This window comes from Nicotiana sylvestris, chromosome 7 (genome assembly GCF_000393655.2).
Source record: "Nicotiana sylvestris chromosome 7, ASM39365v2, whole genome shotgun sequence".
In the NCBI taxonomy this organism is placed as follows: domain Eukaryota; kingdom Viridiplantae; phylum Streptophyta; class Magnoliopsida; order Solanales; family Solanaceae; genus Nicotiana; species Nicotiana sylvestris.
Window position 1 is genome coordinate 60,672,061 of NC_091063.1, and position 12,193 is coordinate 60,684,253.

Sequence of the window (12,193 nt, forward strand, 5' to 3'; positions counted from 1 at the left end):
TAATCATCTCAAATAATTATTTCAGTATCATATAGAGTAAAAGACTTGTCCCACATGCAAATTCAAAATAACCGATAACATGTTCATACTAAAATCATGTGTAAATTATGTAAGTTATGAAAACACAAATTGGGATAAGGTTACTACTCACAGTACTCGTATCAAATTACCAAATATTTCACCTCGAGAAATCCATACAACTTACTCCAATCAATCTATAATATCATCATATCAATCTCGTGTCAATTTTCTAGTTCAAACCAATTCATAACTAATTTAAATAATATATTAATCCTCAGAGGTTCATGTTTGACCATCAATTTGCCGAATTATATTTACCCATACTATGAGTAATTCAACTAGTCCATAATCTATAACTTTTTAGCCTGTTCATATAATATACCCGTTTAATTCATGAAAAGAATTATGGATTTCTCTCAGTTCCCTAACCTCCTCTTTTAACTCATAATCAAATCCCACCATTAAATTTACTTAGTCTCGCAAGGAATCACGTATATAAACTACTAATGTTTCAAAAGAAGAAAAATATATGTAATTACCTGGGCTTATAGTATAGACTAAAGAATATATGTTAATTGTTTGAATGGAAACGGTATTTGGCACGTCGCAACACTAGAAACCTTTTCTCGCTTTTCGTAGGGGATTTTCTCTTTTTTTTTTTTTTTTTTTTACCCCTTTAAGCTTCTGGTTTGTTTTAGCCGCAGCTTTGTTGCGTTCCCCTTTTCCCTTTTCCCTTTTCTAGTTCTCTTTCCAGTGGGCTTAGCCCATTATACTATTATCTTTTTTTTTTTTTTTAAACTTTAGTTAAAGACTTTTATGCCTTTATCAATATATAGGGTATTACAATCTAGTCCCCGAACACACATGGACTCGATAATTCTTATGTTATATCATTCTGCACCCGGCCACACATTTGCTCGATAAATTCCTGTGTTATATCATTTCGTACCCAACCACACACGGGCTCGATAATATCTGGTATCATGTCATTTTGTACCCCATCACATATGGGCTCGGTAGCATCTCATGTTATGCTATTTCGTACCTGGCCAAACATGGGCTCGGTATTGTGCAATAAATATAGGTGTCTATCTAAATACAATACATGTTTAACTTTTCATAATTTCCAAAACTAAATTTAGAATAGATTGCACCTCATAGCTTTACGGGTACCATCCGAGAATATCCTTAATCTAAAGAAAATACTACTGGTAATAATGAACAAGAACATGAACAACTTTACCAAGGAAAGCTTAGGACAATGAAGTTTTACAATATGAGGATCATTCTGAAAGAAACACTTATATCAATCCATGCCAAGAAGGAAAGACTGCCTTACATAACTTTTTGATGAACTAGTTACACCTTCTGGGTTCTTATCCTTCTATAATGGAAAGCTTCACTTCTAAAGAATCTTCAAAATCAATGTAACAGTAGAACGTTTGATCCAGAAATGATTGCGAAATCTTTTCTCTAATCTTCCCACTATATTTGCCTTTGATCCTAGCCGTAAATCGTTTAGGGAACTTCTTAGAAACTTGAGAGCGTTTTTAGATGAATTAAAGTGGGTGACACTTCCTCGAATGAAAGAGAAAGAGATACACTATTCTTTTATACTAAACCAAGCATAGGAAATTCTCCCGCTCCCGTTTAATGAAAGCACGAAATCCCTTTTCCCCTACGTATCGCCAGCCAGTTGGCCCGGCTAGAAACCAAACTTATCAAATTCTAACTTTTACGTATGGGTTGTAACATCTTCTCTGAAAACAGAGGTGGCGGTAAATTTACATGGTGTTTATGAGCAACTTTAAAGTGGTTTATTATGTTTTACAGTAGTACGCTATTGTGACGCTTCTCTCTTTGTTACTGCTTAGAGTTTCTTCTTCCTCATCCTCTTAATTGTAAAATAAGTTTGTCAGATTTGTTGTTATTTGACAAATTGATGATTGGAGTTTGTTCCTTTATGATATTCGAAAGTTATGATTCAAGTTTGAACTCATTTGGAGTAGATTTGAGTGTTGAATCGTATGTTGGATTGTTAAAATTAGAAAAACAAGTTTCTGTTTCTGGGTAATTTGCACTTTAGACTAAAAAATCTTAAGTGCATATAAAAATTAGCTGCACTTCATTCCAATTAAGTCTTAAGTGCAATTTAAGTACATGCAAAAATTAGCCGCATTTCAGACTAAAACAATCTAAGAAGTGCTTTTAAGTTTGTAACTTCAAACACAAATTTTTCCAACGTCAGACTTACTAAGTCTGAAGTTAATCCTAAAACAGATAAACTTATAATTTTTTGTGCAATACGAATATAACTTCGATAGTAACCCCAAAACTGGGTATATATACAAATCCCCCTAAACTTCAGGCTATGAGTGAAAGGTACCCGAACTTTGAGTCCAAGGAAAAAAAAAATCCAAACGAAATTTCTAAGAACCAACATATCCTATTTTCCAACCATTTTCTTATTAAGCCTCAATTTCATCAACCCTTTATGAAATAAGGGGTAAAAATCCTATCATGTAAAGGTTGCCGCAAGTATAATTCAAGGAGGAATTCACAAGAAAAAGAGCAGAAACTTTGGGATCGACTGTCGCGTGATCCCAGATGATATCACAATAGTAAATACAATATAGTAATAGAATAATTAAAAAGAAAGTGAAACAAAACAAAAATTGAAGTTTCCTATTAACAAAAGGAAATAGTTTAGAAAATTCCATACCCCAAATAAACACTAAACTCCAACCCAACAATTTCTGAAACCTTTTCCATCTACATACTTTAGTTGTTAAAATATACATAGATTTTTTCTACAGCTCTAAAACCCTTCTCCCAATTCTTCAGTTTCTTCATAATTATCAGCCGCTGTAAATTACCCGTAAGTTAATCTTTCTTTCACTTTTTCCCCACTTCAGTTTTTCTGTAAAGTTATATTGTTTGCGCGTACCCCATATTATCTTTGTTTAATGATAATCCCTTTGAGGTTTTGCTTATTATTTCAACTTATTACAGCGTAATTCTTCATCTTTCCGTGGTTGTTTGGTCGCTGGTGATAATGTTCCAACAGTCTAGGTAAATTTACCATTGTTGTTTCTTCCGATCATCTAACACTTTTTTCTTGATAGAAATTAAAGTTGTGATCTTGCGACTGTTATGTTGACTTCTACTGTAATTTAGTAGTACATTAAGACCTCTAAGCTGATGATTTTTTGTTATTGACGTATGATTATGCTTTTTTCCTGGCTTTGATGCTTTGTGTTGCAGAATTTATTTATTTATTTTTGTGTTGCTGGAAGATAGAATCTTTGTTCATCTTTCTCTTTATTGTTCTTTTAAGAGCTGAATCATTTTAAATGCTCTGCTTTCTACTTTTGTTATTAATTTTTTTTCTTTTTTCAACTCAAATAGCCGAAAACTTGTAAGAACTTCATCTCTTAATAGTGTATGGTACGACAATCTCGTTATACCCCCTATCTGCTAAAGGTATTATAGCTTGGTTACTTATAGCTTGAAGGGGAGCCTTGTAGCAACGGTAAAGTTGTCTCCGTGTGACCACCTATAGGTCGCGGGTTCGAGCTATGGAAACAACCACTAATGCTTGTATTAGGGTAAGCTGTCTACATCACACCCAAGAGGTGCCGCCCTTCCCCAAACCATGCGTGAACACGGGATGCCTTGTCCACCAGGCTGCCCACTTATAGCGTGATAAGTCTGAAAAGTTTCCAGCTTCAGGTACCACCGGTAGTTGATATTCATTTGTCTTACGTTGCACTAAAAGATGTTATAGCTTTGCACTAGATTAATTTTTCTTAAGTTACACTAAATTTCGACCACAATTACTGAAAAGATGTTCAGTTGAAGAATCTTCAGATGTTATAGCTTTTAAAACTATGTCTGTGGCCTATACTTTTTGAAGATTTTTGAGGAAGCTAAAACCAGCTGCATTGGGGTACTTTGTTATGTGCTTGGCTTTCTAGATTTATGTCTTCCGAGTTATGTGAAAGAACATTAATCATGATGTTTATGCAGGTCATTGCTTTTGGCAGGTGATACTGTTTTTTGGATTAGGACATTGCCTTGTTTAAACGATTTTGAAGTGTGATCAGGATTTAGTGTTATAATCAACTCTTACATTACACCATGGAGAAAATCAGAAGCAAAAGTTGGATTGGAAACATATACCACAAGTTTGAGGCTGTGTGCCAGGAGGTAGATGGATTTGTAACCAAGGTATGTAAATGTGATCCGTTTTGACCATTAACTGCTTTCAGATGTATCATATACTTCGATATATATGCTTTCTCTCTTGTTGTTTTGTTTCCTTGGAATCTGCATGTTACTAGTAGTTTGTTGTGATGGACAGAACATTTGACCATATTATGAGTATTTTGGGGTTTTAATGTGGCTTAATTCTTAACTATTAGGACACAGTTAAATATGTTGAGAATCAGGTGCAAACTGTTGGTGCAAGCATGAAAAAGTTATACTCTGGTGTAGTGCAAGATTTTCATATCCCAATAGATGATCATATAAAAAGGGGAACACAAGCTGTCAATGGAAAGCAAAAGTACGATGTTGGTACTTATACTAGTTCAGTCGCAGGCACTACACAGAACCCTATCAAAGAACAATCATCTCTGGATCACGATGCTGATAGTTTCATCGAAAGCCAAAATGCTTCAACTTCAACTGAACTTGATGGTTTAATAGCTTCCGAAGAAGGAGAAATTGATTTTTCTGTAGGAAATGATAGAGCAGGTGCAACTTGTAAGAGCTCTTGTACGGTTTTTGAAAAGAATATGACAAGGGAGGAAGAACTGGTAGATGAGGAATCAAGTACTTCGGTAGCCACAATTTCATCTGAATCCTGTTCTGACAAAGATTCCAAAGATACCAAGAGCGGTAGCTTTTCAGATGATGATAACTGTTTTTCTGATGTATCAAGCTCTCAGATGATTATACTACAAGATGATATCGTTAGGGAGGAACAACCACTGGCTGAGGGATCAAGTTCATTTCTGGATAATTTGTCTAAATCACAATCCAGTGCCTCTGAGAAGAATGAGAAAATGTTTGATAGCTCTCCTGATGCTATTAACTGTATTTCTACTGCACCAAGTAGTCAGATTGTTTTGCAACGGAACATCACTGGTGCGGTTCAACCAATCACTGCTCAATCAAATTCTTTTGGAGATATTGCTTTATCCAAGTCATTACCATCTTTAATAGAGGAAAGTCATGGAAATTCCATCACGGCTAAGTTCCCAAATCCAACTTCATTTTTTGATACAGAACTTGGAACCTTCCCAGAGGATGAGAGAGGATGCAACAGGTTTTTTGATGCTGCTGAGAGCATTTCCAATGTTTCAATGACTCATACGATATTGCAAGACAATATCACCAGTGAGGATCAACTTGCACCCAAGAAATCAAGTTCTATTAGAGATAAAAGTTTGCCACAAACCCCAGCATTTACATCTGATATACCTCCAACTTCACTTAGTGATGCAGGATTTGGGGTGTCCATGCCCGTCTGTAAAAGCTTCTTGGACAATGTTACTTGTGTTTCTGATAAGTCAAGTAAGGGGGCATTTGAAGACGCTCCAAATACATTCCAGTCATCTGAACTTGTACTTTCTCGAGTTCTTGTTGAGAATGAAAGCGTGGATGTAGACACCGGAGTATCAGACTCTTCCCCGTTAACAGAATCTTCTAGCCTGTCAAGTGGAAACTGTTCACTGGAAGCAGAGTCCAATTGTAGTATCTCCACTGGCCTCTCATCTTCCTTGTCAACTCCTTTAGCGAGTGCAAACAATGTTGTTGCTGTCATTCCAGCTCTCTCAAGCGCTGCTGCATCGTTGATGGGTTTCAGTGGTAAGTGGATTCCTCTTTGAACCCTCTGGTGGAGTAGTCAAAAATAAATACTGTCCAGTTTTTAGTTGTCTCTGTTTCTACTTCCTCTTCTTTCTGTGGTATCTACTGCTTCAAAAGATTTCTCCTTCTGCAGATGTAAACATTTCGAGTTCTCACGAGTCAGTTGGGGATTCTGGTTCAATAAGAAATAACCTTGAGTGGTATCCAAGCTCTCAGTTGAAGGCTCTTATGTGTCCCGCAGAAATAGGTACAACATGGAACAACATTGTTTGTCTTTCCTTCCTTTGAAATTTCATGTGTTTCTAACAAACTCGCAATTAAACTATGGGAATACAGCCGAGATGATGATGCATGTATGAAAATAAAGAGAATAATGAGAAATGAATGCAAACTCAGATCCCTGCTGCACTACATGCTTATTACGTAGTACTCATTGTCCTTGAGTAATGCAAAGATGCTATAACATAGTGTATCATTTTTTTCGGAAGGAGAGCTCAAAAAAAAAAATGAAAAAGGAAATTTGAGGGCGAAGGGATGATATTGACTAGCATCCACTATAAACTTATGGAAGAATAAAATGGTTGCTCTTTATAAAATATTAACCATATGATTTCTCGGTGCTATTTTCCTTGTTTGGAAAAATCGTACTAGTTGATTGCTATTTACTTTATCCTGTTATATCCTCATCATTTCATGGAACACGCGGCAGCAATTTAGATCAATCTTGGAACCAGCAAAATCAGCATGAATAGGTTCCATCTGTTTCACGGAGGTGTATAAAAACTACTTATTTTTTTTGAAATATAAGGGTGAGGATTGAAACAAGGTTTGGAAAATTCTTGGTTGAGAGCAAATAGCTTCGAAGCTACAGATGTCATGGCCATATATACTCATCGTTCAGAGTGATGCGTTGCTTCTCAGACCTGGGCATTCATATTCGTGTCTTTTGATGCTTTTTGCAGGATGCTTGAATGATTGCTGCATTGATCTTCCTGGGATGGAAACGATTGATCTAACTGATAAGGGAAAGCTCGAGGAAAGTTGTGTCCTTGTGGACAATAAATTACAAAGAACTGTTTCGTTTAGGCCAAGGAAATATAAGTCGTACAAGGTAGCCTCTCTATTTATAAGCTTCCCTTCTACTTTAAAGCCTGAACTCCATTGACGTTCAGTTTTTGTCTCTGCTATACGACAGGAACTAATACAGGAGGCATTTGCTTCTAGGAAGAGCCTGATAAAGGAATACAAGCAATTGGCTGTTTTATATGCAGACGTCGATGCAGAAACTAGCCAGCGCACTGAGTTGCCTTCTCTTCCTTCACCATGTTTACGCTCAACAGAATCGTCCATCTGTGAATCTGGGTGGGAGCTTCTATAAATAAGCATTTTTTCTGTGCAAACTTTCCCATGTTAATGATTTTTACTGGGAATTTTCTCTTTACAAAGGTTCCATAAAATGGTTAGCGGTCGAGCTAATCATTAGTCTTATTTGTGAGATAAATGATGGAAACTACATCTTTCATTTTTCCTTTTCACTTAATTCGCCGATTACTCTGTTCAAACTCTGATCTCAAAGTATGATTTGAAGTTAAAATCGAAGAGGGAGATCCGGAATCAATAAGACAGGTAATTCTCCACAATTGTGTATATCACCAAATATACATGTATGTATAGTTGTATACCCTATTATATACCGTGATATACCGGATGTGTGATATACAGTGATATCACGATATACATTATCAGAATGGATGATTTTGAGTCTCGAAATTTCCGAATAAGGCATCTATAAATGTTTTATACACTGAGATTGTAAATTAGGAAAATATAATTTTGATGTACATTTTGATATACACAAAAGAGTTGTAATATACGATTTAATGTACACATTGTGTTATACACTGTGATATACAAATAATATAATTATATTTGTATTATACACTTGTATATACAGACAAGAATAAATTATAGACAACAATTATTTATATTTTAGACCTCTCTAAACTTGATATACATAGTGGGAAATCAAAATAACCAGAAAAAGAAAATAGAGAGATTTGGGAGAAAATATTGAGAGATTTTCGGATACTACTTGAAAGGAAATGGAAGCTTATTTTTAGGATGATGGCTACCATTAGAAAGAGAAAATGCTAAATGTCTTTTGCTATTTTTTAAGGAAAACGAATTGATATTTGGATGTCAATTCTTTTTAGGTAAATAGTTAACTTTGGACTACGAGTATTAAATCTATATCTATCTATATTTATATTTATGGCCAAATACATAAGTGGACCCTTAAACTTGGCCCTTTTTATTTTATTTTATTTTATTTTATTTAGACACTTAAACTAAACTTTGTTCCTATTGAACACTTGTACCATCTAAAATATGTGTCAATTAGACACACCTTTTTCAGTTTTCGTAAATAGCCTACGCGTATTATCAAACGCCTTTACATGACAAACTAGACGAATTATTTCGTGACACGTGGAATTTAAAGAAAACCTTTTTCTTTAACAATTTGTTTTTAATTCCCACCCCAGCCCACCCCTTCTTCTTGCCACTACCCACGTCCCCGATTTTTTCACCTCTTGTTCTTCTTCTTTTCTCCCCATTCCCTATTCTTCTTCTTTTTCAGTTGGACCCATGAGATGGATTAAATGTTCAACCATATTCGTGTTGCCTGCAAATTTTACTATTTATGCAATAGTTTCGATTTCGCATGACAGAACTAAAGTTTGGGTTTACCATTTGGAGGGCATTTAACACATGGGTATTATACATATATGGGCATTAAAGAGATATTTCTCACGCATGAAGTTTCTGTGTTGTAACTGGGAAACTTCAGCTCTAGAGCAGTTTCTATCTAGCTACAATTTCCTCTTCTTTTTATGGTTAATTATCGTGGCTGCAAGTCTGGTCGAAAGTTTCACAATATTCCGAAGGAAAACTAACCAACTTTTTATGGTTAATTATCGTGGCTGCAAGTCATGTCTTGCATTGCCACAACGTAAATAGGACTGAAGTTTTCATGTGATTATGAGTTTATCCACAGTTAGTGGCTGCTCAAGTATCTGATATTTTCAAGTTTGACAATACGCACCAGTTATCGAAATCAAAGGAAGCAATGGAACTGGATTTGCATTCACGGCTGGTATCAGGTTTTGGCAAAGAAGAAGAAAGAAGAAAAGGAGGAGGAGGCTGAAATTATTTAAAAACTGGGTACAAATTAAAAGTTTTAAAAAAAATGGATATAGGTTAAATGAGAAATGTGGGCGACCAAATAGAGCGCCCCGTGCAATTTTTACCAAATTGGCAATACTTACACAAGAGATTGGGATTAGAGAAAGGTTTAGAAAAGTTATTGATGAATGTAAATTGTACTCTTATGTTTGTGATATATGGCTCATTAATAGTGGCCTTGATACTGCTCAGCTAATTTTTGATGTCCTTTGTTCTAAAATTTTTGATAACAAGCTTTTTAAGTTGCTGCAAAAAAAATTCATTCCTTGTTTTTGTTCTTGACAAAATCAAGTCTTTGAAGAATATAGTGGATTATTTCAGTTGAAGAACATGGTAGATTAATGGCGGAAGGTAGAGGATGGTAGGGAGAGAGAATGAGTAAGTAAGAGAAAGAGGGCATCACGCGCTCATACACAACGTAGCACACACACCTTGACATGTTAGCAATGTGTGTCTAATAGTTACACTTCGACTTGAGTTAAAGTGTTCAATAGGAACAAAGTTTAGTTCAAGTGTCTAAATAAAAAAAAGGGCCAAGTTTAGTTCAAGTGCTTTTATATTATTATAAAAGCACGAATAATTTATGTTAAATATTGAACGACTAAAATATCCTCAAAATATTGATAGACTTTTATAACCTTAAGTATTTATATAACTTGAGGATGCAATTGTAAATCACCTAAGGTAGAAATTCTTTTTCATTTAAACTACACTTGACAAGCCTACAAAGTAGATTTTGGGTCAAACTAACTTGGAATTTATTTGAATAAGTGCTTCAACGTGGATATTGAGCACAATTATGGAAGAATAAGAAAAATTGAACATAAATTGAGAATTCACTATTGTGACCACCTTGAGAATATTCTGCTCATGAATATTCAAGTGTTGCTGCTACCCTTTTTCAAAAAATTGTTATTAAATTTTATACATTGTGAGTAACAATTTAGAATATTTATTCAACTGAAATTTTATAACTTTCGATACGCATTTCGTAATATTTCACCCCAATATTCTAAACTATTTTACCTCTTCACTTGAATTTTCTTTTATGTCAGGGAAATTTAATAACTTATACATAATCTATATATATATATATTAAAGCTATAAAGTTGCCATAAATAATTGATTATGTAATTAAGCCAAGTGGCAAACTAATAAATGTCAATAGTATATGATAACTTTATTCTATATTTGAATATGTTAGTCAAATATATATATAATTTCAATATAAATTTTTAAAATTTGAATTAAAATAAAAAAAATATCTTTTATTACCATGTTATCATACTTAATTCGGTTAGTGATCATATGCAATTATATTAGGAACTTTTGTTATCTTAATTCAAATTATGTAAATACTACTTCGCCTCTGGCAAAAATAAATAAATAATACTCCATATAACTATAAACTCTTTTATATTTAAAATCCTATAATTATAATTCTTTAAAACACTATAGCTAGATTTGAATAAAGCGAATTTCTTTTAAAATAAATATAATATATAAGGTACACGCCTATGTTTATAACAAAAAAAAAAGTTTAAAAGTTGATAAAAATTCACTTGCATATATAATGAAGTAAACCTACATGCTGGAGAAAGAAACATTACAAAAATCAATCAATATTCAACATAAGTTGTTTTTTGTCTTTTTGAAAATGTTTGCTTGAAGAGTCAATTTATATAAATGGTCATCAAACAAATAACAAAACTTTGACTATAATTGATTAATTTCTATTTAACACCTTCTAGGAATTGAAGGATATAAGCCGAAACCTCTTCATTTAGCTGCAGTCAAACCAACATTGCAAGGGTGTAGTATTTTTTTCATTGAAAAATATTAATTTTGAATCATTAGATTATGTGAAAGATTTTTTTCTCGAATTCAAAAAGAGTGATATTGATTTCTAATTGATAGTTTCTATAGCGATTTTCAAGTGTAACGAAAAGTATATTTAAAAAAACTTGGTATGACGTGAAATAGTTATTTTTAAAATGTAAACAAATTATTTCAAAATGAGATTATTTTTTAAATTATAATGTAATTTTTAAAATAAAAGATAAGATATTTTTAAATTTTAGTAAAGATTTTTTAAAATAATTATAATAAAAGTCATATCATGGATAAAATCAAGAAACCAAAATCCTATGGATTATTACATAAATATCCGGCCAGATTTATTATTTACTTTTTATAGCTAATATACATAGATGATATACCTATTATACACGATTTCACATGTTACATATGAATTATAAATAAATTACACATCCTCAATTTTTTAATTTAAGTGGTTAGGTGAGCTCCTATTTAGGTTGATAAGATAAAGCCAAAAGAAAAATATGACAAAATTTCAACCAAAGATTAAAAATATAAATAGAGTTCTTATGTAGACAATTTCTATTAAAACTCGTCATTTTATTACAAAATAACTTAATTTTGTGTAACAAAAGAAAAAAAAATATAAAAAAATAGGATAAAAGAAAATAAATATAGAAAAAATGTATGAAAAATCTAAAAAACTAGAAATAAGAGACGACAACTAATTTCTTCTTCTGTTTCATCTTTGTTGAGTGTAAAAAATTTGGAAGATGATCTCATCGATTTCAAATATTTTTTTCAACTCAAATACATAGATTATAAGATAAGGATATCTTAGAATATTTTTTTTATTTACATTGTGTGTCATTTTTTAAAAAATTGCTATTGCTAACAAAGTGATATGATATTCAAATTTGAATTTAATTATAATTTAAGTAGTTTGCATTGAGGTTAAGCCAAGCATGGTGAAAAAATTGCTTAGCAATTTTAAGATAATATATACAATATTATATAATAACAATCAATTAATCTAACATTTAATGATTCAAAGAACAAGAAATCTGTATATGTATAGGGTATTCAAAATTTAAAATTTGTGGCTAGAGATATCGATAAACTCAAAATGAGGTCATACTGAGAATCATTTAAATTTTTAGCTAGCTGATTAAAGTGAATTTTAAATTAAGGATAATATCTTCACTTGCACCATTATAAAAATAATTATTTTATTAAA

The 12,193-nt window shown here is 32.8% G+C and overlaps 1 protein-coding gene across 5 annotated transcripts; it reads left to right on the plus strand.

Annotated features, from left to right (window-relative positions):
• The first annotated feature begins 2,422 nt into the window (after positions 1-2,422).
• On the plus strand, positions 2,423-7,832 carry LOC104242249 (probable GPI-anchored adhesin-like protein PGA55). Of its 5 annotated transcripts, XM_070150846.1 has the most exons (8): positions 2,424-2,899; positions 3,034-3,093; positions 3,584-3,753; positions 4,051-4,251; positions 4,446-5,895; positions 6,029-6,142; positions 6,858-7,006; positions 7,091-7,832. In XM_070150846.1, exons 4-8 carry the CDS (start codon positions 4,162-4,164, stop codon positions 7,271-7,273), a joined length of 1,986 nt encoding a protein of 661 aa, XP_070006947.1. In that variant the 5' UTR covers positions 2,424-2,899; positions 3,034-3,093; positions 3,584-3,753; positions 4,051-4,161; the 3' UTR covers positions 7,274-7,832. The 5 variants fall into 5 exon arrangements, with proteins under 5 accessions (XP_009795578.1, XP_070006947.1, XP_009795573.1 ...); XM_009797276.2 differs by lacking the exon at positions 3,584-3,753 and having other exon boundaries at positions 2,423-2,899; positions 4,453-5,895; XM_009797271.2 differs by lacking the exon at positions 3,584-3,753.
• Positions 7,833-12,193: the final 4,361 nt, after the last annotated feature.